Below are 26,926 nucleotides of genomic sequence, written 5' to 3' on the forward strand. Positions count from 1 at the left end.
TGTGTGCGGCTCACTGTCAGTATATATATATATATATATATACATACACACACAATATCTTGAAACTGTCTCACTGCTGTACTCTATGTTGATGACTCGCAGTGCCCCCATTAGGGAGGCAGGGCGTGACATCAAAAGAGGTGGGTTGTGCCATCACAAGGGCGGGGCTATGATGCGCCGATCGTCATTGGCCAACCGCTGCTAAAGAATCCCCCACGGTTTCCGAATTGGGAAAACCAGACAGGTAGGTTTGACCCAGACAGCCCTACCAAAAACCAGCTGTCCGGGTCAAAACTGGACAGGTGGCAACCCTAGCCCCCATGCTGCTTCTTTCTTACCAGCTGCCACTCTGCCCCAACCTGCCACCTTCCTTGGAGTAACATGACTCCTCGGTGACTTCAGTCTATACATTACAGTAGGTGGTACATTATCTCTTATATAAAAATAAATGAGCTGTAAGTTTAATACAATGTCTAGAATCAGCACTTTACTGTGAAATGATCCATTTTTAAGTATAAATGCCTTTTATGTTTATAGTGAATTGCATAGAAAAATGAAGTGCTATATCAAGCATACTTTGCTAAACAAGATTTGTACATCGATAATGTACAGAAAATCATTTGCAGCAGCGTGAATAAATTTTGGTTGAAAATTGTTTGTTTGAAAATCACTTCTCTTATTTAAGGTACAGCCAATCCCTGCAGAGATTAGGCCTGGTAATGACAGATAATATTGTGGCCACATCTCCTTTATTTTCACACACCTATGAGGAATGTGCACCCACAGTAGTTGTATAACTACCTTGTAGCATTCATTTTCTTTGGTACCATGAATTATGGAATATGAGGCGAGGAATGGGCACATTGTAGTATTTATGGTGTCTAGTTAGTACCTAGAGAAAGAGCTAAAATGCCTTTTTGTACCAGGTTTGATGTTTTGCGCCCTGACGGAAAGTACCTCTTCCCTCTCAATATTTCATGCTTTATAATTTCAAGTATACAACCTTGCAATGATCCACCTCTAAGCTGTTACACCTTTCACAATGCTGAGTTAAAAGCAGGGTACCATACTACCATACTGTAAAATGTCAAGACACTGGTTCACACAAGACAATGAGACAGATTTATTTATTGTTCCTCTAGCTTTTGAACTTTGGTACTGGATGGGTTAAAGTCAACATAAGTACTGTTTTGTTTTGTTTTTTACAACATATGACAACACAGCTGCTGCAGCTCTACAGTCATAACCACTACTTAAAAATGTAGACCAGTGGCGAATCGTACACCACAAAGCTAAACAGTGTCCAACAAAAAAATAAACCTATTAGGAAAACAACCTTCTGCTATGCTGAAAGCACAGGGAAAAGAAATCACGTGAAAAGCTTTCAAAGCAGCCAATAAACTAACAAAAAAAATCAGTGGAAGTTAGTGGCAGTGAAGGCACTATAGCATGTAAAAGAGCCCTAATTGGCAATATAAATGAGCAGATTATGTTAACCTATTGGCTACCCTAAATGAACTCAGCTGAGGCACCACAAAAGTTAACAGAGATGTTTTTAATACCAAATTTAGAACAAAAAAAGTCACCTTCTTTTCCACTGAATTAATGAAAACAATTTATCTTTGTTATACTGATCTTCTTGAAATTAATGGCACTAATAAGTAATGCTTGGATGGCGCATTTCTCTCTAAATTAGAGTTCCTTTCTTTCTTGGCAAGGGGCATGTTGTTTTTTTTGGCCAGAACTGGCCCAGAGCTTAAACATCTTGTTCTTGGACAAAATGTCTGGATGCAATCTGACTGGAACATTTAGAACTGTGTTACTTCTATACAAAATAAACCAACAGATAGCGCAAACTGTTCACTGCTGTTCATAGGTCATTATTAGTTATCTCAGAGGGACTGTTCTTATAGTGGCACAGTGTTCATCCATGTGATGGGTAGGATATGCGTGACGTTTGTGCTCATGTGCTGCCCAATTGCATTTTTGGCACTTCAAAAACTCAAATTCGAGTTATGTTTCAAAACCTCAAATGTCTAGGTAAAAACTTAAATATAAAACTAAATCTAAAAGCTTGTGAGTTTCTATAGAAGTCAATGGGAGTTGTCCTAGGCAAAGTCAAGCCATATGTTCAATTCGAGTTTACAAGTTTTATTTGAGTTTGTTTCAAGTCTGGAACTCGAATATTCAGAGTATTTGAGTTTTTTTTATTCTCACAAGTTTACCACTTAAATAAATAAACCAGAATTCAATATGCAAGTTTAATCTATTAAGAAAAACAAAAACGAAAATGGATAAATAAGTCCGTTAGGGTACAGTGCAAAATGCTCAGCCAATTCAAGCTGGCCTGGCTTCCAGTCACCCCTTCACCGCATGCTTCACAAAATATTTGAGTTTTTTTTGTCATTGTTGAATTTAAAGAAAAGTTAAAAAGTCACCAGAATAAGAAATATAACAAACTACCTGTATTACACTGCAAATGATTGTTAGGTCTTTTATATCATAAAGAAAGGAATGCAAGCAGCCAGTAACTCACCATTTTATCATTATATGAAAGGTCAAAATGTGTTTTGTTTTGTTTACATTTTTCAAATTCTAGAAAACTTAGTGCAAGAAGCAAAATAAAAATAAAATATATTTATCTTTATGTAACACATCTGTTAGTTAAGCTTAACTAGATTAAACACCAAGCTTAACTGGACTCTTGCATGGTTTCTTATTGAACACCATAGCATAAAGACTCTTACCCATGGGTGTTTCTGTCCATGTTCCCCATAAGTTTATCTTTCATAAACTAACCACAGGGGAACGCAGAAAGAAATGCAGCCCCTACTTTCAAATGACTTCATACTCACTAAGTCACAGGCAACTGCCAAACGCAGGTGAAACACATCATGTTGCGACCAGAGTATAAGAGCCCTAAAATACATGCCTTATAGGCATGAAAAAAATAATTTCTGGCTAGCAGTGTGATGTCACGGCCTGTAGAAGCTCTGCCTCCTATCTGTCTCTAAAGGAAATTTTGTAGGACTGTTTTGAATCGACAGAATGCATCCTATAATTCGGATATAATTACATAGGTATAAACTATAATGGAACTGGTACAAAAATCTCATGTGTAAACTAAATGAAAGGATTGCCATCTGACACCACATGCCCGTCGGAAGGGAATGTGCATCCAACAAGATTATATCTGATGGTGTCTGGCAGACTTTTTTTCTCTTATTGAAATACATTGACTGTCAGATGTTAATGCAGGAACAAAACGCTACATCCAACTTTATCTGTTCCGACTTACAATACAGCTGTAAGGATCAGATTTGGTAGGATCCTACAAAATCTTGTGCTGTTGCATGTTTTTGTGTGGTGTTGTATGACAAGATCAGATAAAATCTGATCCACAAAATCTTCTGCAAATCTCCCAGAGAGTTTAGCCCTTATGAAGTCATGTGTTGGCATGTTGTAGTTGTTTTAATGTTTCTTTATAGTAAGGACAAATCATCTTCCCATTCAAATCATCCCCCATTAGCCATAATGTGAATAGCTTGAAAGCTAGATTAACTTTTACTTGCCATGAAATTCTTACAGCAGTGTGGAGCAGAGCATTATTACAGGCATTTTAGGGTTTCTTTCTGAAAGAACCACAGCAGTCAAAGCACCAAGAGTCCCATAGGCCTAAGCCATGGCTGCCAACCCTTGACCGTTAACATCAGGGTTGCCACCTATCCGGTTTTGACCCGGACAGCCCGGTTTTCGAAAGGGCTGTTTGGGTCAAAACTGCCTGCCTGGTTTTTCCAATTTGGAAACCAGACAGGACTCTCCAAAATTGATTGGGCAATCGCCGTTCTCCACATCATAATCCCACCCCCATGATGTCACATCCCACCCACTGATATCGTGTCCCCGCCCCCTGCCCAGATCTATGGCCATGGAAAGTGGCAACTCTAGTAAACCTATAGGGAGTTGTTTTAAGAAAATGCAGGATCACGTGTTCGATAGCCAATATGAATAACTTTACTTGTGTTAACTATAAAAAATTATAATTATAGGCAGACACTTGACTTAAAATCAAAAGAAGAAGATATAGAAACCAAGTGTGCTTTATTCCTATAGTGAATTTTGCCATAAAAATACCTGGGCAGGGATGCATACTGCCTTTCCATTCCATCATAACGCAGACGTGAGGCTTCAGGGCTTCTAATCGGTATCTAAAAATGTAAAAAAAGATATATACATAAGCATTTCATGTAGAAAATATTGCCATGGCCTAAAAGCTATCAGGACTAGGACAGTCAAGTCAGATCACTTACACCAAACACAATAACCTTTAACTTGCGACACAGCAGTGGCTTCTTTCTATATTGGCTGCTAGAAGTGGGGACATTACTCAGCCCAGTGACGCCAGTACTGGCAGATCAATGCAGCAATTTCATTTTTTTTTCTCAAACTATAAGCGTGAACTTGATTCAATGAAGTGCACACAAAGGTGAAGGCCTTGACAGGCAGAATTCATTAGCGAGAACAGGTAGCAGGCAGGCTTAACTGCACTGTTCTGTCAGTGCCTAAAATCCTTACCGAATTACCTATTGTACTTTACTTTCTCTGCATGAACACACAAACACACACCTAGAGCCCCACAAAAGCTCACACAGTCTTTAAATCAGCAATAGAATATCTATATCATTTTCCATACAGACAATAAATCTAAAAAGTTGTTGGGTAACTAAAAAATAATTTGGGGGAAAAGCTGATGAATAGTGGCTTATTAAGGGCTCTACATCCATTTTTATAAAAGTTTAAAAATGAATGGAAATGATCAAATAATGACTTCCTTAATACCAATATCTAGCCATATTGATTATGCAATCTATTATCATATTGGTCATGAATGTATGTACTGTTATCAGAAAAAGTTTACCAATAAGAAATATAATTAAATAGAACCAGACAAATGTTATAACCAATGGGGAGCATTATGACATTTTACTTTAAAGCTACTTGCACCTAAACATGCCTCTTGCACTTGAGTGTATTTTCTGCAAAGTGCCATTGAACCAGCCCAGTCTGATCTGATGAACTGCAGGCATGTGTGCCTACAGTATTGACGCAGGGGAACCTGGCACTAATTCCAGAGTTCCCAGTGTGGGCTGCACTAATAGGCACCCAGACGTTATATGTACAGACATCACATATGCGCACAAACACAACTACACTGGAATTGCATTATGGGTATAAACATAGCAACTTGTGTCCAGTGAGCCCTTATATTTATAAAAAAGTATGCACGTAGTCATACCTTTTTATTACCCTCTGAAGCACAAATCCTATTTAGGACTCACTGCCATGTCTATACTTCAAGACAATAAACATTTATATAAACATAGCTAGAAATGATGCAATATTTACTTTAGAATAAGTTCTTAAAGGGGAACTATCTTGAAAATGACAATAAAATATAATCTTTATCACATGGAAATAATACATTGTCTAAATACAATTCAAAATGCTCATCTATTTCTGAAATTTGGCTATTACTGTATGTATTATCCCCCTCTTAGCAATGTTTCTTTTCATGCAGCTTTGTGTGGGAGCTGGTTATTTTGAGAGACAGTTAGCTCGAATACATTGTCTAGGCGTATGTGATCCAACTCCTGCATGTAGAGAAAGAGAGGGGGATAGTGAATAATAATTTGAGACAAAAGGGAATTTTTAATTGATTATAATTAGAAAGTTCCATATTTGAATGAATCAAAGCTTATATTTAATTATTATTTTCACCACTATAATCAGAATTGTTACAAATATTATATATATTCAGTTAATGCTCCTTATATACCCAGTTAATGTCATTGGCTGTTTGGAGCTAATGTTACATTGCTGCAAATCACAATGCCGTCACCACTAGTTAAATTTGACTGCATGTGTTCAATGTCCATTTAGAAGAATACACTTAAACATTTCTCCTTTTACAAACAAATGGCCCATGTTTGAAGAGCTGCTCCTTGAAGTATCTAACCAGCAGTGGATGCATAAACCTGTCTTGAGACCTTTTGGAGGCCATATGTGTCTCAGTACAGACAGACAGCCTCTTGCTCTTTGGCCACAGGTGCTACAGCAGATGGATATACCTCGGTCTTTATAGCTGAATGATGGTGCTTTGTCTATGCCATCTCTTGGAATGGCAATTATTCAGTAGCCCTGCTGCCTTGCATTCCTTATCCTTGAACTAAAGCACTGCCCCATTAAATCATTTGTAGGCCTTTTTATCCCTCATTCTCTAAAGTTCAAAGATTTAGCAGCTTGTTCACTTCCTCCCCAAATGCCCACATACCAAGGTTTCTGATAATACTATCAATAGACCAGAATCTAAGTCCAAAAATTAAGACCAGGAGATAATATTAGGGTCACTATCCTTAAATGTTAAAATGTTCACTCTCTTGTGAAAATACTGATCCCCTATATCTGATCCAGGAAGGTTGCTGCAGACACACAGTTCAGTTGCAAGAATAACTTCCATATAAAGCACAATAGATTTATTCTCTCTCTCAGGAGATAATACACACAGCTAAGAAAGGGATATCAGGGTGAAAGCACTTCAGCTATTAACACTCAGCTAGAATACCAGAGCGGCACTTTGGTTTGTTTTCAAGGGGTAACCTTCGCTAGCGGCTGCATAATGCACTCTGAAAAGTCTCACACGGGGAGGGCAAACAGCACGACTAGAGATGCTTTTAGGCCACTTTTAGCTCTGTTCCCTACTTCACCTACACAACTAGAGATGAAGCTTTGAGTGCCTAGTTAAAAGGATGCTATTAGGCTTTTTTCCCCTCTGTAAATGCGAGTCTCCCTGAGGCAATTTCTGTGTCCATTGCATTAAGAAATGTTCCTGAGTCTTTGTGTTTTTAAAACCTTAAGGCATTGTACAAAATATGCTAAGAGGCCCTTTAGCCACCTCCCATTTACCAGATTAAAGTACCACTCTCATTTAGGTAGGTATAAACTGAGTGCATTAAAACCCTCACATTTCTGTATTTTATTTTAATTTTATTAAAAGGAATTCGTAAAGAGCCAACATATGCCACAACGATGTACAACAGAAGGGTATATACATAAAAAACATACAGAATGCATACGAAATACAGATACAGGAGGATGTTCAGTGCATTCTCTTTTTCAATAAACTAGAAACACATCCTCGCTAGCTTTGCTAATGCATGTATAGAAGGAGAATTGTGGTGTGATTAAAGAAAAAGCAGATTTACCCAAGCCATAATTATGACCAAGGACGTATTTTGTGAAGCAGAAAAGGAAACATACAGATATGTGGACAGAACAGAATGACAGTCAGAGTTAGCCAGTTCTGAGAAATTTTAATATGGAATTATAATTTAATATAGGAGCAAACACAATTATCAATAATAGTGAACCAATAACACTGCTACTACATGTTCAAGAATTGTTCTGATTGCAATTTATCAGTCTAACAAAAATACTTAGACCACTAGTATGTATTCACTTTTTTTTATAGAAATACAGTAGATGTTAAGAGAGTTTCTAACAACAGAATATGTAGACAACTGTATTATCTCCAACTTTTTATTTTTCTTCTCCTTTATTTCATTTTTATTTTCCTTCTGTATTTGTAATTGTTATTCTACAAAGGTCATGTGGCCCATATTGTATGGAATGGAAAATGTATACAAAAAAATAATAAAAATGATTGTTTAAAAAAAATATTTTAATATATTATATGGACCGCTCTTACATCAGACGCATCCTCATATATGTGCCCCTATCTGCCATTTTCAGCATATTATTCCTTACTAATATTTATGGGATCTGTCATTCCCTTCATCATCAAAACCATTTATAGTGAGTTTTTTTTGTGGAAAAAAAAAAGTTTTCACCAACATTTGCGGGAAAAAAAGTTTTCACCAACATATTCTACTCTGCTGTACAATAAATACATCATGGCTTGTTGAGGCTTTTATTGAGTCTAAGGTGTCAGTTTAATAAAAGGTGCAAAACTTGCTGACGTTCAAGTCACCCATATCAGTCATTCAGCAGGTAGCATTTACTGGTCAGCGGTTCAAAAACAAATGTCTGATTGGTTGCTATGGGTTACTAGACCTGGGCAAACATTAAGCCTTGTTTGAAGGTAGACTGGGTCAGATATTTTTACCTAATTTGGTCAGCAAGGTCCTCAACTGTCCATTTCTTAAGGTGGATATCGGTCCCTTAGACGGATTCGGCAACTTATCGGCTTGTGTAGGGGCACTAACGATGGGACTGCCCGACCGACATCTGGCCTGATATTGGGCAGATATTGATCGGGCAGGTTTAAAAATGTAGTCGGATCGGGACCACATCGTCTTTTGATGTGCCCCAGGGCCAAACAACTGAATTAGCCTGATATCAGCCTACCCGTAGGTGGGGATATCGGGAGAAGATCCACTCGCTTGGTGACCTCGCCCAGCAAGCGGATTTTAGCGTGTATGGCCACCTTTACTGTAGGATTTAAACCAACCTAAAAGTTGAATCACGCTTCATCAGTCTTCAGTGCAGTTTTCTGTTTTCTGATGTTTACCAACAGACAGGATGCAATATAATCAGCTGAACTTCTGTCCATTTCCAAGCAATTTAGTAATTTGTTATATAATCTATTCATTTAACAAGCAGACCAATGCATCTCACAGCAAACCGGTTCATGATGATCAGCATTAGCTTGATAGGCATGTTGGAAATTTGTCAGCAAAATGTCTTTTAGCATAAAGTTAAGAATAGAGAATGGGTGTGGGTGTCATACCATCTGTTACAGAGCTGGACTAGAGTGGCACAGGTTGTTTATCCCTAGTTTAAAAAAAAAAAAACACAACGATGCTGTTAAAATCCCAAATGCATGGCTGGAGTGTTATAATAACTGGGATTCACCTGCTTAATATAATATATTATCAGTTCCAAATGTTTTGTTGCTGTGACTTTTTATTGGAGTTTTATATCTCAGAATGTCTAGCGTATAAATATTCTCAATTTTTTATGGAGATGATTAAGTGTAAATATGTAACTCCAACTGCTTCAGTGTCACAATGACTAATGTCAATGATGATCTCTGTAAAGCACTGTGGAATATGTTAGTGACATATAAATAAAGCATAATAATAACTGTTGAAAGTCATTAGGTGCTTGGAAACAAAAGCAACACTACACTTGACTATGGAAGACCCTACTAACTGCCATTAGGAGTTACCAGTTGCTTAAAAAGGGCACCACTTTTGCCCTCAGGCACATAGACACTTGACTTGTGTGCAGTAGTGCTAGAAATATTTAATGCCTCCTGGGTACTGGTGGAAGGAAGCTTCTAAATGAAGGCTGTGTGACCTATGGAACTGTAACACAATGTGCAATTCATAGATACTGGTTGACGGGAAGTTTTTTGTAGAAATGGATCAAAATGAAGCCACATTGTCTTTTATATTATATCACTGTCTTGCTATGTAGAATAGTGTTTAACAAGCTTGTGTTGCATAAGCAACTTTATTTAATAGATTAGGTTATTCAAGATGGTGCTTACAGTATCTATGTAAGGTATATTTTGTCCTCATTTAATCATTCACACTGTGAGAAGTATTGAAGCAGACTGATAAGATATTTAAAAGTGATCACCTTGATTGACTGATACCTTGGGAACAATACAGTGCAAAGTATATCTAAAAGCCAGTGACAGAGGAAGCACTGAAAAGTTATGACTATAAAATTGAAAACAGAAGCTGGAATGTTGTAATATGCCATATTTCCAAGTCCATTTGTTTGCCTTTAGTTTTTCAGGTTTGGGATCTAGAACTTTAAGTGAAAAGGTAGACAAACACCAAAGGTAGAATGAACACCATTTCCTAAAGGGGAACTATCATGAAAAATGTTTTTATAGTATTGAAAATCTAGACAAACATTTATAGATTTTAAAAATGTTGCACCATTTCAAAGCAGCCACCCACTAGAATCGTTGGCTACCAGGTCTGTATCCGTGACGCAGAAATGTGTGAGTGTCAGAGCAGAGTGAAAGCTTATTTGCTGTGGCATGTCATGAGGCCACACACCTACAGCTAACATGTGCAAAGGGAAAGTAAAGGAATGGAGCCAGGCTGGGTGCTGCATTTGTACATATAACAGAAAAGCAGCTTATTTTTTATATCCATAATCCACATACACACAGCACTTCAGACTCTTTTGCATTTGGGTGCTGTGCTGCTCACCAGCAGCCTTAGGGTAAGAACCCACAGAGATGTTGAGTTGCCCCGATAGATTTCTCTCTTCGCGCAAGAAAAACTGCTCAGAAAAGACTTTCCACTGGCAACAATTAGAATAGTGAGCGGAAAGCCCTTCACATTGCTTCAGTCATGAAAAGTTGTCTGCAGTAGGAAACTTTGCTCGACTTCGGATTACCGAAGCGAGAGAAAGATCTATCAGGGGCGACTGAACCACTCTGTGTCTTCTTACTCTTAGATCAGCTGCCAGTCACCCTCCTACAATTCACACTCAGAGATACAAATCTTACTTCAAAAGCCAGATACTGGGGTAGCAAAAGAGTGTAAAAAAGAGACTTCCTCCATACCAGTGACATTGCCACATCAATTTCAGCAATATTACAGACCTCTGCACAGGTAACTGTGTTTACAGGCACATAGATTCCCGTATGTTGGATTCGTAGACACCAATCTATGTCTCTCAGTTCCAGCTCTTCTGTAGACTGACTAGCCAGGCTTTCAGGCTTCTTGGTTGGCTACCTGAGTCTTGTTTTTTTCATAAATGACCAAGAAATAAAGTTCTAGGCCTTTGTTAGTGACAAAAAGGGAAAGTGTCAGACAATGTATGGGTGAACTTGGTTGATTCTTCAAAGTCTTTTCCAGGAAAGGTGGACAGGTGGGGGTTGAACTTTAGATATTAGTCAAGAATGTTTGGACCACTCACACTCCTCCTTTTCTCATGCAATAAGCCACTTTCCATGTGATTTGTACCTCACTTATTGATTGGTCTTAGATATTCCTTCAAGAAGGCAATGACCTATGCTAATTTTTTTGCATTCCTTTATTCAAGCAAAGGGCCTTCCACCCTCAGGAGTCCCATTTATCTGAGATGGCAGACACTAGATATAATAGATATAATACATAGCTTGATGGTAGTAAAGGAGGTAGTGTGACACTGTGAAGTTTGTGCTGTGACCAGAATCAGGCAAGGGTAAAAATGTGTTGTGTGCTGCCCTCAATTTAAGGCTATGCTTTTGAAATTTGTATTTAAAATTTTTGATTATAAAAAGAAAATCCACTTCAGTTAACTGGACCCATAGTAAGATACTTGTCCAGAGCACAAGTTGTGCTTTTATTGCAGTCCTGCACAGGGCATTAGTGATGAGCAGTGCTGAGCGAATCTGTCCCATTTTGGCGAAACGCAAACAATAACATGTGTCAAAAAATATCTGTTCTGATGTGCATCAGTTTTCTGACACACAAATATTTCTGCCTGTTTCACAAAACACACCGCCAATAGTAAATTGCAGAAATTTGCCGCTGATCCATGCCTGGTGAAAATTTTGTTCATTGCTAGTTGCCAAAACAAAAAAAGCCTTAAGCTGGCCATACACGCACCGATAATATTGTGGAAACCTCATTTCCTATGATATTCGGTACGTGTATGGCAAGTCGGCGAGGCGACCGATATCACAGGAGGCTGAATCGGCAGAAGGAGTTAGAAACAATAGGATTTCTACCTCCTTCTGCCGATTCAGCCTCCTGTGATATCTGCTGTTTCAGCCCTGAACGTTAGTGGCCGGTTGGAACGATCAAAAATCGCCACGTGTGGCCACCTTTACATAAAAAAGTCGCCCATTGACTTCAATGCGTTTTGCACATTTTTTGCCGTTTTGCAAATTTTTCCAGCAAAACTTAATGGGACAGATTCATTCATCACTACTGGGCATAATTAACACTGTTTGTGGTATATCTCTGAAGGAGGTCCTCCTATTCTATAGCAATACCAGGATGCTAGGATCATATGGGTTGCTAATAAACTGTAGCATACATCTATTGTTGCTATAAGATGTGTTTAATAAACCATGTCATCATACTTTAATTTCTGGAACTCAGAGTATAAAACAGAGTGATAAACTATACCAAAATCTATGCTTTTCCCACAAAAACAGATGTTCATCAGAATGTAAATCCATATTCTACATTTAAAATTGGGCGAGTGAGGCTGATGGATGAAGAATGTGGTAAAAAATGAGCTGCAATATTATCATAAACAAGTCATGAAATCTATTTGGAATTCAATACATTCTAAAGCAGATCATGTTGGCAGTTTGTGCTTGTGAAGTACAAAGAAACACTTGGAAATTAGAATGCAGCACTAGTTATTTTCTTTGGGATAACACAAGGCCGAGTACATATTAATTTTTTTTTTTATAGCTTGACCCCATACTCCTAATGTCATGCATAACACTGAACTGAATTTCCGCTGATCTCATGTTGTGACCTTTCCTAACACACACCAGCATTGAAAGCATTCCACTTTTTAAGAGGTGTCTACTTTCATTCATCAGTACAGCTTAAAGTTACAGATATTGCAATTCACATTTCACATCCAGAATGTATAAATATATCTCCTACCTCTACGGTAGATAAAGAAAAACTATTCTTTGGAACAAAAAGCATTTAAAGACTTCCTGAAGAAGAAAAAACATCTTCAGACTACTGACTCTAGATAAGAGATGGGAAAATACCTAGAAATCCTGGGTCTTGCTGTCTAGTTTACAGAGGATTTAGAGAGTTTATTTGACCAGACATATTTCTCAGAGACTGATTTCTGCTTTTGGTTAAAGATATCACGCTCCTTGATGAAAAAATATTTTCTTTTTGACACTACTCAAGGCTTTCAAAGAACTTTAAACAGGATTTCTTTTCTAAAAGCTAAGCAACACTTTTTTTCTTCTGTAGAAAAAGGAAATTGTTTTCAAATACTTTTGTGCCTATTTAATGGCAAGTATTACTAAAGCATTTGCAAATATGCATTGGTTCTTTTGCATCTATTGCCTCAATTTTACCCATAATGAGGTTTAATTACCTTTAAGATTCTTAATAACTAATTAGTATTTGCTAATACCATAGCTTATGCTGAGGACACTAGTTTAAATCTCATTAGATTCTTGGAGTATTTACTTCATTTCCTGCTGTTCCACCATTACTAGCCAGGGCTCACTGGACAAGATAGAAGGGCCAAGTGTGAACCTTTAGACTAACCACACAAAGATTTGTTCTTATGTTTATGTTGTTGTTGGCACCTACTATTTCTTTATTTCAGGCTAATGTCACAAGGAAGTTTTTCCTATTTTATTACCAAAGCAACAAAAATGAGTTGCATCGTCCCATATCAGTTACTACTTCAAAGTGGAATAGCCTATAATTTCCTGACATTAAAGTTTCTTTTAATTTGAACTACCTATCGAAGGACCTTTTATCATAGGGGGTAATGTAGTTAAATTTTTGAGATAGAGACAATATTCTAAGTCAATATGCATTTAATCTGTATGTTTTATTGTTTATAGTTTTTATATTATTTTATTACAGTTCTCATTTTGGAAAATAAATTTAGACCTGGTGGTTGATTTTAGGGTCCCATTAGCACTAGTAAAAGAGCAAAAAATAATAAACACGAGAAGCATATGTTATGATGAAAATCTAGCCTCAGGATGATTTTGTTTTCTTGTTGTAGTTACTATCTCTAGAATAAAGTTAGATCAATGGCACACTAGGTATTTTCTCCGCTAAAATAGAAAAGCAGATACTGTCCAAGTCAGAATCGAACTCAGGGCCCAAGAACTGCAAGGCAGAAGTGCTATCAAATAAGCCCATGTCCACTTACATCATCTTACCAAAACATTATGGGTATCAAATGGATTCATCAAAGTTTTGTTGATTACCTGGTTAGAAGGATTCTTTTTATATTTGTTGTAATACAGCCACATCAACTCCTAAGAACATCTAACTTCTAAACCAATGCGCACAGTTGGCAGCGCAGCTTTTATGGCTATACAGTCCCGAAGCCTGACAATTGAGAATATGTACATCTGTACATACTGTATACCTGTCCTAGGATTGTATTAAAATATAACAGTAATAAAAATAATGCATATTATTGGATAAAGTAAAAAGAATCTAAGGGAAACAAGATTTTTGCAGGATGATAAATATATTTATGTGGCATAAAATCAACAAATCTAAACTACTTCCCATTGATATATTACACTGGTTTATTTATTAACCCGTTTTGTCAGAATATAATTGGTATTTACTCACTGTTAACAACTCAGGGCAAATCCCTTAGCACGGTCATTTTTTAAACATAGCAGGTAAAATAAATTTACCATTAAAAGAGGTTAGTTTGATATTTGCATTTCATATATTTGTTATTTACTCATTAAAGCAAGTCGAATAAGAACATAGCTTTCAATTATTGTTTGTTCATAGTTCATTTACAGCAAAGTACATCATTCTGTGTAAGGTCTGTTTGGCTAATTCAAATTAATTTGTCTTTCGTCTACTTAAAAACATATTTAGGTCTCAAAACATGTTTCTGATGCCGAATGCTGAAATTCTGGGACAAAACTCTGCATTGTGGGAAAGAAACAGGACAACTGCCTTGGAAATTGCATTTTGGACAAACAATCCTTGTTTTTCTTATAGGAAACTATACCCCCAAACAATGTAGGTCTCTATAAAAATATATTGCATAAATAAGCTCATATGTAAAACTCTGCTTTATTTGTAAATAAACCATATTCACAAAAATATACTTTTTAAGTAGTATGTGCTATTGGGTACTCCTAAATAGAAAATTGCCATTTTAAGAATTTGAGGATTGAGGGCCGCCTCCTGGGATGATAGGACAGAGTTCTGTCCTTTGCTTCCACACTACTTCCTGTTACAGTTAGAGCTGCATCACTTCCTGTCAGGTGACCTCTGAGGGAGCACACAGCCCATCACAAAATGATGGATCAAGAGAGAGGATGTAAAATGGCAATATTTACTGATATATATATTCCAATTTGTCGAGATTCGTTAATAGATCACTTAATATAATTGAAACTATCTCTTGGTTACTTTTCCGTTCTGGGGTATAGTTTTATTTTAAAGGGGAGGGCATTTCCTGGTAGCTTAATGCACTGAATGTCCTAATGTCTTGTATATATTGATAATGGGTGAGTGCAGAGGATCTCTTTTTGCTGTCTATATGAATTTTGTGGTCACAGCCTCTTTACACCACCTTAATGATTTTAAATTTGGTGGTTGAGCACAACTTTCCCTTTTTTGTTATAGTTTATACAGGAGCAGTGGCCAGCTCCATGTTGTAGCTCCCACACTTCCCAGCTAAAGTCTGGTGATCCCAGTGGAGCCAATAAAACGGCAACCATTCAGGGGTATTAACCTTGAAAACAAACAAGTTGCACGTACAACTCAGTCCCTTTAGAAAATATATAATGAAGCAGTAGAATTCTTAATGAATCAGATGAAAGTGAGCGTAGGACTGGCCAGACAGATGATGACTTTGATGTAGTTGGCCAGCTTGAATATATTGCAATATATGGAATAACAATCCCTGTTTTGCTTAAAGAGGAGGGCATTTCTTTGTAGCTTTATGCACAGAGGGCCTGATTCACTAAAGGGCGATAAAAATTATCGCACGCTTTTTCGCGGAAAAAACGCAAAATAATTTGCGCGCGATTCACCATAGTATTATCGTATGCGAAAAATCGCCATTTTCGCATGGGTTATTTTTCGCACTAGTTTAACCGCATGCGTTAATTTCCGTGCTGAAAAGAATACGATCGCATGATTCACTATAACTTTTGCGTGCTAAATATCGCATTCGGCTATGCTAAAATTAACTCCTACTACAGGCAGGCGAAAAATTATAGAAAAGTACAGTAAATTATTTTTGACAATAAAATATGGACTTACAGTGTTATTTATTCAAGTATGTGTCTTTTTACTCAATTTCACTAAAGTCTTGGCATGTATGGAATTTCGCCACTAATATACAGTACTATAGCGGTAAATAATTAGTCGCGATAATATACAGTACTATAGTGGTGAATATTTAGTCGCACAAAATACATTACTAGGTATATTTTGGCGATTTGTCGCGATTTGACGCGTGTCACGCGAGACTTGCGCCCATTTTGTGGCGATTTTGTAATCTCGTGACATGTGCGACTTGCGGCCATTTTGTGTCATTCAGCCTGCTGTCACCATCATGCCTGGGGTGTCAGAGCTGTTTATGGAGGAGAGGCAATATATTATTGCATTTCTCCTGTGCTCAGGTTATGACAGGCTGCCGCTGGGGCCAATAGGGGTCCATGAGAGGAAGAGGGCTATCCTGCGTGACCTAATAGCTGGGTTGCGCAGGGACCTTCGCCTCATAATGGACCTCCGCCAGCTCCAGCGGATTTGGTCAGACCTGAAGCGCAGGAACTTTCAGGAGATAGCTGCAATAGCTGAAGGTAATTATTCTATTTTAATATGGTTTTACACAAAATACGTTTATTAAAAGATTTAGCAAGTAATTTGAACATGAAATGTAATTTCTCTCTCTCTCTCTGTCTCTCTCTATATGTGTATATATGCATGTTTTTTTTATAAAATACACAATAAAGGAAGGTGCTGTTTAATTACTACAGAGAAAAAGGAAATGATTTTTTAAATTATTAATTACTTGATTCAAATGGAGTCTATGGGAGACGGGCTTTCCGTAGTTTGGGGCTTTCTGGATAACGGGTTTCCAGATAAGGGATCACATACCTGTGTATATATATATATATATACCAGTATATATATATATATATATATATATACATATATATATACACACACACACACACATTTTAAAAAACATATGCATAAATGAGTTTAAAGCAGGGGGGGAAGCAGCAGGGAGCGGCCCATTTGGGGGAAGGGCCACAAATGTTTTAGGGGGCCCTGGCTAACAATGTCTGTGTGTCCTTTGGATTGATGTGAGGGTTCACAGGGGGAGGGGCCAGTGGGAGGAGTGGGGCCCCAAAAATGTTGTTGTGAGGGGCCCCGTTATTTAGGATGGTGGCCCTCTGTGTATGAATATATATATATATATATATATCTATATATATATATATATATATATATAATAGATTCAAATAACATCTTGCAATACTCTGTCTCACAGAACTTAACATCGACATTGGGCCTCTCCTCCCCCTGGAGGCAGCACCCCAGGCAGACCAGGCTCAACTGGCCCCAGGACCTGCCCAGGCCCCCGAGGACCCAGGACCCAGCCAGGCCCCAGGACCCAGCCAGGCCTCAGGACCCAGCCAGGACCCAGCCAGGCCTCAGGACCCAGCCAGGCCCCAGGACCCAGCCAGGCCTCAGAACCCAGCCAGGCCTCAGGACCCAGCCAGGCCCCCGAGGCCTCAGATGATGAGGCGGAGGAGGCCCCCGAGGCAGAGGAGGCCATGGAGGCCCCGGACACCCCCCCTTTACTCCTCCCCCAGTTTGTCCCCATTTTCCCCAGCTCTTGAGTTCCCCACCCAGCCCCCCGGATGCCAGCCACCAGGTTCTCCTGGCCCAGCACATCGGTCCATGCGGGAGGACCTGGACAATGTAATGGCTGAGCTGGCCCAGCTCCGGGGGGAAGTAGCTGAACTGAGGAGTGACTTGGAGGAACTCAAGGGCAGCAAGCCCTAAGTTTTTTTTTCCTTCCCCCTTTTTGAAATTTATTTTATTGTAGTAAAATTTTATAGTTTCATACATTTGAACTGAGTAATGTGTTATTATTTCCCCTTCCTTAATATGGTTTTCTATACTTTCATGTAGTTTCCCCTACACTCTTACATTTATCATTATCAGCATCAATATGCTATATGGGTTAAATTTTTACAAATATTCTGACAACAATTTTGTCTTTAGCCCATTTTGTTGCCTGAATAATTGCAATATTATATTTGTCCATGTTTAATAAAGTGCCCATAACATATTTGCCATTTATTCTGTGTCTAAAATCTCCCACTTAATTTAAGCCACTTTAGCTAACGGACCCCTAAGTATTTGGCTAAATATTCTTAAATGCCCCCCCATTTTATTATCTCTAGCACTTCTTTTTTTTCTTACTTATATTTTTATTGTTTTTGGGGGGGGTTTTGGCAAATAAACTTTTATACAGCACCTCTTTAGCACTCTGTGCTCTCCCAGGGCAAAATGTTGCAATTTTTATGCTGCCGATTGTCGCGTATTTCATGCGATAGGTTTGTCCCGACAATTAGCGCATGCGATAAATAGCGGAAAATACCGCGCACGCTATTTATCGCATTGAAATACCGCGCGGAAAAAAGCGCGAGTATGCTTATAGTGAATCGTGCGAAAAATCGCCAAAATTAAGCCGCGGTAAAAATTTTAGCGCACAATAAAAATAGCGCACATTTTAGCGCACTTTAGTGAATCAGGCCCAGAATGTCTTATTGATAATGGGTAAGTACAAAGGACCTTGTTGTTGTCTGTATCCATTTTGCTCCCTGTACTTGTGGACATACATGTGCCCTTTCATTTCTTAGCACTGGTTCCAGTTTAATTATTACAGTTTATAATTATGACTGTTCTGTAGTGCTTCTAGTTCCTGCCCTAGACCATGGAGGCCATGGAGTTTTTTTGAGGATCTGTGGCACAAGATTTGCTTAAGGTGACAAAAATGTGCATGGAGATTAAACCCATTTCCCAGCTAGCTTAGACAATGAATGTTTTTTTTTTACAGGAACAGGTATCACAAAGCTTCCTTATTGTCATGTAGTGCAGATCCAGCACAGTACTCCTATGAAAGATAAACTCATGAAAAAACACTGCAAGTAATGATGATTCTCAGTCTAGTCAGTTGTATAATAATAATCCCACCATGGCGCATAGACTGCAGGCAGGTTCAAGGAATCCACTGTTTTATTTTTTGTCAGATGACAAACAAAGTAGAAAGGCTCCTAAGAAAGATAACCCTTCTTTGAAATGTCTTCTTTTTGATTGCTTCTCCAAAAGAAAATAAAAAAGGGCATCTCTAGCCAACTTTGCTAGGAGATGGAGTTACTATAGAAACAGTGATTGTGATACAATTTTTCATGTAGTCAAATATTATTCCTTACATCTGACGGGCTCTCTGTAGTATTGGACTGCATTGGAGATAGTGCTAATGATGCATTAGTGGGTCTGGAAAAGCTATTAAGAACAACACAGGAAAACCCTTGGCTACAACCTGTGCCACTGATGAATGAGGCTGTTCATATTTTATCATGCAAATAGTGAGGGATTGATTGGAACATAATATCTATGAAAAGGAAACATCTACCTAAGTTACCCTTCTCTGTTATTTGCTATAACTATTTGTTTTTATTTGCTGTGGCTTGTTTATCACAAAGAAGCTGTGACACCATAGTAGCAGCAACCCTTTGACACCACAGAGTGCAGCTCAAAAGCCGCTTTATTGGATACCATAAAATTATACACATATTTGACTTCATCTGGGCCCTGGAGTTAAGCACATGGCAGAACTTTACTCCAGTAATATACTTCAAATGTATGGCTACAGAGACAGATTACTGGTTGCTGAGTAGATTGCAGTGGCCACATATGTAGTAATAATAATATGATATCACTGATAACTTGTAAACAAACTGCATTCTAGTGGGGGACTTAAAGGGAAAATATATGTCATTGGTTCATTTTATTTGGGCTTAGGTAAAAAAAAACAAACAAAAAAAACCCGAAAAAACACTGCATAAACACTGAACTTTTTAAAAAATATATATATATTAAGTTTATATCAATGATAGATAACTCTAGTATATGAATTATTAACTAATTATTAATGATTAATAACATTTTCTATTCCCTACCCTGCAGGTGATATGTCTTTGCATTTTTATCTTTCATTGTGTAATAATATTATATGAAATTTTTAGTAATAAGATTTTCCAGTAATCTTCTTTTACTAGTGTACAGTGTAGAAACAGATAATCTTGGTGCAGCCAAGGAGTTTTATTTCCAGAAACTCCTTGGCTGGATGAACTGAATGTAACTGTGCATGAAAGTAAGAAGAAGTGATAAAACCCCAGAGAGTAAAGAAGACAAAAGGTGTGGTATTGGGATAAATCCATCTCTGCTTGTCCATCTGTAAGAACAGTTTAGGCATATGTGATTGTAATGTATAAACTTCATTAGACAAAATGTAACATTTCTGTTATATTTGTGTTTTAAGTGCTACAAACTGCAGTTTTGCCTGGGAGTGAACCTTTGGCCTCGTGATGATATTGGGACACTGAGGGGCTGATTTACTAATCCATGAATTCGAATCCGAATGGGAAAAATTCGGATTGGAAACGAACATTTTGCAACTTTTTCGTAATTTTTGCAATTTTTTCGTCGCTGTTACGACTTTATCGTAAATTGTCGCAACTTTTTCGTAGCTGTTACAATTTGCTCGTACATTGTCGCGACTTTTTCGTATTGAGCGCTCGTAACCGCCAGGCAGGCAAAACTTTCAGACTTTGCATGATTTTGGAAGCCTCCCATAGGACTCAATGGCACTCTGCAGCTCCAACCTGGCCAAAGGAAAGTCTCCCATAGGGCTCAATGGCACTCTGCAGCTCAAACCTGGCCCAAGGAAAGTCATGATACTGAAGCTTGAATGAATCCGTAACTTTCGTACTCGGCGCGAAGGCTACGAAAAAGTCGCGACATTTTGCGAAACAGTCGTAACGGCTACGAAAAAGTTGCGACAATTTATATGAAAAAATCGCAAAATACCGATCATTACGAAAAAAATGCATTCGGACGCCTTCGGACCGTTCATGGATTAGTAAATCAGCCCCTGAATGTACATATTTGACAATATTTGTTATGCAGTACTTGATAATGGCTGCAGGGATATGCACACCACCTTATTGTATAGTGCCACTAAAGTAACCATGAACACACCTGCAATGTAAGTCTTTTTTTTCCTCTATAGAATCCCATATAAATGTTTTGTACAGAAACAAATGTTCAGTGACCAAATGTAATAAATTTCAGTATACATATATAACAATAACATAAATGAAAAATATGACCCGAAAGTAATCTGTTTGCATGTAAAATCTTTTCTGCATGGTGGATAGTGGAGCTGCAATATGTATGGTACTGTTAAGTGCATATTACTTATAGAAGAGCTTTGCCTCAAGAAAAGCAATAACAACCATACAACAAGAATGTTAAAAAAGGAATATAGTTTGTCCAAGTGTACTGACCCATTTCAGCTAACAAGATGGGGGTTTTTTTGCAGGTGATCAATAAATGCTACCTGCTGATTGGCTGCTATAGGTGACTACAACTGTAGCAATCTTTGCATTTTTTATTAAATGTAAACTACTCATTAACAACATAACAAAGGAAAACAAAGGAGAGTGTATATATCACTGATAAATGATACACGATGGAAAATCATCCTTAGCAGTGATACATGTATAGGTTAGCATACAGCATTATTTTGCATGGGTTGGGCAACCCAGTGCTGATTGCACCAAGGGCTCCAAACCTTGTCAAATTTTTTTGTGTGCCTCTATCTTCATAGATGAGTTTGATTATGGTGATGGCCATGGGCGTCCACAGAAGGGGGCAAGAGGGGGCACTTGCCCCCCCCTGGAAAAGTAGCAAAAAAACAAAAACCTTACTCCGTTTCTGCACTTTCCCCTCAAGCCCGTTTTTGCTGTGCTCCGATTGGATCTTTCTTCTTGTGGATTCACCAATCAGAGCACAGCTTCCTTGACAGACAGTAAAATTGACCAATCAGAGCACAGATGCACACAGGGATCGGGAGATTTTGCAAACTGGAAACAGAAATAAAGACTGAAAAGATGAATCTGCAGCTGTAACTTTACCTAAGAACCAACTCTCAACTTTTGCTGCAGTTTTCATCCCACAGGTACTATACACAGGTACTATACAGTTCTAAAGAATCACTAGCTGACATTAAATTGTTCAATTTATAATCTATCCCCTACCCTAACACATGGAGGGTAAGTTAACTCTTTCCCTCTGAAAAAGCTCATTGTGAGTTTATAAATGTGTTGTTGTTTTTTGCACTTACTATTTTTTTTTTTTTTTTTTGTCATTGTTTTGTTCATTTATAGTAAGTTACAGTGGGGCCAATGCTGTGTATCAGTGCCAGTGTTATAGTGCCAGGGCCTGAATATCTGCCATCAGTACCCACTGCTTCTCACTGTATATAATGTGCTGGGTTTGTAAATACGGACTGCGTCTCACTGTATATAATGGGGAGTCAGTACCCACTGCCTTTCTTGCTATAAAACTAACATAAACACATCTAAAGGGGTGGTTCACTTTTAAGTTAACCTTTAGTATGTTATAAAATGGCCTATTCCTAGCAACTTTGCAATTGGTCTTCCTAATTAATTTTTTTGAATAATTTGCCTTTCTCTTCTGCCTCTATACAGATTTCAAATGGGGGCCAAAAAATATTGTATTATTATTATAATTTTGTATTACTTATTTTTCCAAGTAGGCCCCTTAACTATTCATATTCCCATCTCTTGTTTAAATCACTACCTGGTTGCTAGGGTAAATAAGACCCTAGCAACCAGATAGCTGCTGAAATACCAAATGGAGAGCTGCTGAACAAAAAGCTAAATAACTGAAAAACCATTAAAAATAAAAGTGAATTCGAATGCGAACTACCCCTTTAAGCTAACTGATCCCAAACACAAATGTTTGCAGATCCCCTAACAGAAGTGCACGTATGAATACTTTTACATACTAAACATTTTAGGGTAAAAAAAAAAAGCACCCCCACCCGCACTTTTGTACAGTATCCCTGGGAGTCAGTGGGAACGGCAAGAGGTAGTTGGGAGGTTAACTTTTTACGTCAGCAGTGAATCCACTAAGTGTCACATTAGCTGTAGGTCAGTCTGTGTATGGGCCATATTTAGCCTCCCCTAGTATCATCCTGCAAAAAAAAAAAATATATATATATATTTATCTGTTGCAGGATGATGCTAGCTTACTTGCCCCCCCTTGGAAAATTTTCTGCGGACGCCCATGGTGATGGCCTTAATTCATCAGTTGGATCCATGACTCCCAGAAAGATAAATAGATGGATGGATGAGGGCCCATTCACTACAATATTGGACATTTATTTTTGCACATTATGACAATACTCAGAATCTCAGCCTTTCATAATTAATTTTAATCATGCTATCCAGTACTGAAACGGCAAAAAGAATGGGGAAAAAATGGGGAAAAGAATGTGTGGGAAACTTAATTCTATGGAAAATACATCTATGATTTGTGACCAATAGGCTGCAATTATAGGACAGGTCAACATCATGTGAATTAATAGCATCATAAAAATTAACAGCATCGTGACCACATTTGTGACAGTGGTCATTGGTTTGCTATATCCATTGTTTTGAGTTTAACAAGGGTTATATTTACTTGGTGTTGTACCTATTTTCTATTGCTTTATCCCAGTCACCTTTAGATTTTGAGGATATTAGGCCTTGCCGGCATAACTGGGCTCTCAAAAAGGGTTTGGAGGGCCCAACTATGAGAGCAGTCAGCTTTGTAGGGTTTCGTGTAAGAAGAGTACCTTTTATAACATAACCCCCATAAGGCCTCCAAACCTGCCCACCCCAGGCAGTGCAAATCACTGAAATGCCTAGTTATACAGGCCATACTATACAGCAGACCTGGGGCTAAAGGGGTCATGGCATAAACATGTGATGAAACACAATTGTCAGAATAACCATTTTTAGTGGGAGAAGTAAACTGGGCTTGGTCACACTGTATGGTTGCATAAATATAAGAACCATGTTGTTTACATTTACATTCAGCCAGTGAGGCAGATCTATGTTACTACAAGTCTCCAGCTTCCATTTCTCTCTGGCTGCATCACTTGTTACCTGAGGAAGTCATTAGTTTCTGTAAGATAGTGTATTGATATCTCAGGGGCTAACTTTGCAAGCAATAAATGTCTAAAAACACTTGTTTCCCAGTGGAACTCTGCCTTTCACAGAGGTATCCCTGTCACAAATGCTTTATTGTCATGAGTCAAAGAACAAACTATGTTTTCCAGGACAAAGGAGATGAGTTTTATGCTGAAGGGGGCTGCAAGGTATTTCAGTAAATAGACTTATATTACACTGTGAATCCTTTTTCTGATGACTGTGTGGTTATCTGCAATGTTCCACATTTTACTCAAGCCCTATCCTATTCCTTTTCTTCCATCGACTAATTTCCAGCCTTGCACAAAGCTATTCTGATGCCAATTTTCACCTTTCCTGCTGAAGTTCTGTCTCTACACCATTTAATCAAAGGGAATGACAACCTACAGCCAAGCGTGAGAGCATTGGCAGCTTTCCAAATCACATTTCTCAATCCGTCATTTAAAAGAAATGATGACAAATACATTGACAAGGAAATCTACACTTTGAAGAAGAAAGGGTGGGGGGATAAAAACATCCACAGTAAAGGAACTGTGCCAGTGAGAAATTAAGACCAGGAGACAGTGGAGGCAGGATGAGAGGAAAGAAGAGTGAATGCAAATGTAATACTATGTTCCTGTCAAATATGATAATTGTAAGGTACAGAGGGAGCCTTTTAAATGGGAAAAGGTGATAGACTGATTGCAAATAATCCCTCAATCCTTTCTCTTCTCACTGTACTTATTGCAATGTTGTCCAATGAAAACATAAAGGATAATACAACTCCTATGTCTAAATATAAAGACAGTAATTTAGGTCAGCAGTAGTGACGAGCAAATCTGTCCCGTTTTTCTCCATCGAAAAATTTACCAAACAGCAAAAAATTTGTGAAATGCATTGTACAGCCGACAATGTTTTCTTATGCATGCAACTTTTTCTCACTCCAAACGCATTAAAGTCACTCCTGGTTCCTACAGGGCAACATTTTAGGTGATAAATTTTTTCACGTGTGACAAATTTTTCTTATGTGTAACAATTTGTCCTTACGCATGCAAATTTTTTCTCATTTCATATATGCCCATTTTTGTTTTTTGTTGCAGCAAAAAATTGAGAAAAACTGAGTCAAAAATTTGGCGAAAAACTTTGCAAGAAAAATTGCCCGTTGACTTTAATGTATTTGGAGTGAACAAAAAAGTTGCTCAGAAAAGGCAAAATTGTCACATGCGAATCCATGGCTGGAATTTCGCAGCGAATGTGAATTTTCTACTTGGTATATTACATACATATGCATGAAGGCTGTGCTATAATAGACTTGAGTGAGAAATTCTAAATAACATCTTTTCAGTTGTCTAATAATGACGATTAAAGTTAAAGGGTCACTCACCTATTTGCTTATTCCCCTATAGTGCTTCTGATTTCACAGACAGAGTTCCCTAACCTGTATGATGTTATGTGAATGGTATGAGTGGCTTGCCCATTGTGCCACATGAAAAGAACCTTTGATTTTCTCAATTTGTTACTTCTTTTCTATTAAAATAACAATGTTTTGACATTTATGGTGGTAATGGAGTTTGGCAGATTTTGGATGAATGAACCAAGAACTGTTTTGTGATATGGACCCCCAAGGAGCAGTTTCGATAAACAGTCCTGTGACCTTATTGGACTGCTCTTCATCTGGAAAAGAAAGCAGGTCTGCTAATGTCTAATTACAGGTTGGGGGTTATTGGGTGCCCCAGAAGTGACAGGCTTCCTCTGGGACTGGAAACCCTACAGGTGTGGAACTGGTTGGTAGAAGTGTATTTGTAAACCTTGTAGTGCCTGTTAGGGGCTTTATGAAAACCAGAAACCATGTTATGGAGAAAATATTATGATACCATAAATCAGAAAGTGAACAAAACAGCAAATTCTGTGCAAGGTTCAAAGGCAGAGGCTAAAAAACGCTAAAGTTTTATATAAGTAGTTTGTGCACACCAAGTAGTTATCCCCATTGTGGTTTTCATGTGATGTGTAAACTTGCTAGATGCCTACCATGGCATCAGTATAAGAAACTTGCTAAAACACAAGTCGAATACACCGAGGATGCTTAAGGTGTTTTAACTTTAACCAATTAATTTAGCCACAGAAATTGAAGGGCTTTTATACATTTCACTTTTTAATTGGCTGAATAAAACACCTCAAGCATCCTCAGTGTTTCCTGCAAAGTCCATATAACATGCCAGTGTGTGAGGAGGGCGTCAGACAAAAACATATCTGTTAGGCAAAATATTTGGGCAGACAGGAATCAAGAGGACATGTAGCAAGCCAGGGGTCAAACTGGGGAATCAAACAATAAAGGACAAGAGTGAGGCAGGAACTCAAAGAGGCTAGATTTCAGATCAAAGCTCAGTGATTCTGACAGACTGATTTATCAGCCAAATAAGCAGGCCAGTATAATCTCTCTTGAGCCAAATAAGCACATAATTAGCATTATGACAAAATATAGCATTGCTGTTTTACAGTGCGTAGGTCCTAGTCTTGATTCTAGCCAAGAGATCCACAAGGAGTTTGTATGTTCTCCCTGTGCTTCTGTTAGTTTCCTTTCATGCTCTAAAAAGATACAGGCAGGTTTATTAACCATAGTGTGTGAATGTGATAGGAACCTTGGAGGAATGTAATAAATTATACATTGAAAGAAATTAACAATGTAATATTTTTCATTTTTAATTGTGCATGGCATTCTTTTAAAGAGGACCCGTCACCCAGACATTAAAAGCTGTATAATAAAAGTCCTTTTCAAATTAAACATGAAACCCAAATTCATTTTTATATTAACACATCCAAACCTATTATAAAGGCAATTAAAAATCCCAGCTGTCAATCATATATTGCTTGCCCCACCTCTATACCTTAGGCATA

At 38.0% G+C, this 26,926-nt stretch overlaps 1 protein-coding gene across 3 annotated transcripts in view; it reads right to left on the bottom strand.

Annotated features, from left to right (window-relative positions):
• pard3b (par-3 family cell polarity regulator beta) overlaps positions 1-26,926 on the bottom strand; it is a 673,678-nt gene that overhangs the window by 70,588 nt on the left and 576,164 nt on the right. For all 3 annotated transcript variants that reach the window (XM_031893388.1, XM_031893387.1, XM_002936393.5), the window contains one exon: positions 4,135-4,208. In XM_031893388.1, coding sequence (XP_031749248.1) covers positions 4,135-4,208 — 74 coding nt within the window. The remainder of the gene's footprint in view (positions 1-4,134; positions 4,209-26,926) is intronic.

This window comes from Xenopus tropicalis, chromosome 9, assembly GCF_000004195.4.
Source record: "Xenopus tropicalis strain Nigerian chromosome 9, UCB_Xtro_10.0, whole genome shotgun sequence".
Lineage (NCBI taxonomy): Eukaryota > Metazoa > Chordata > Amphibia > Anura > Pipidae > Xenopus > Xenopus tropicalis.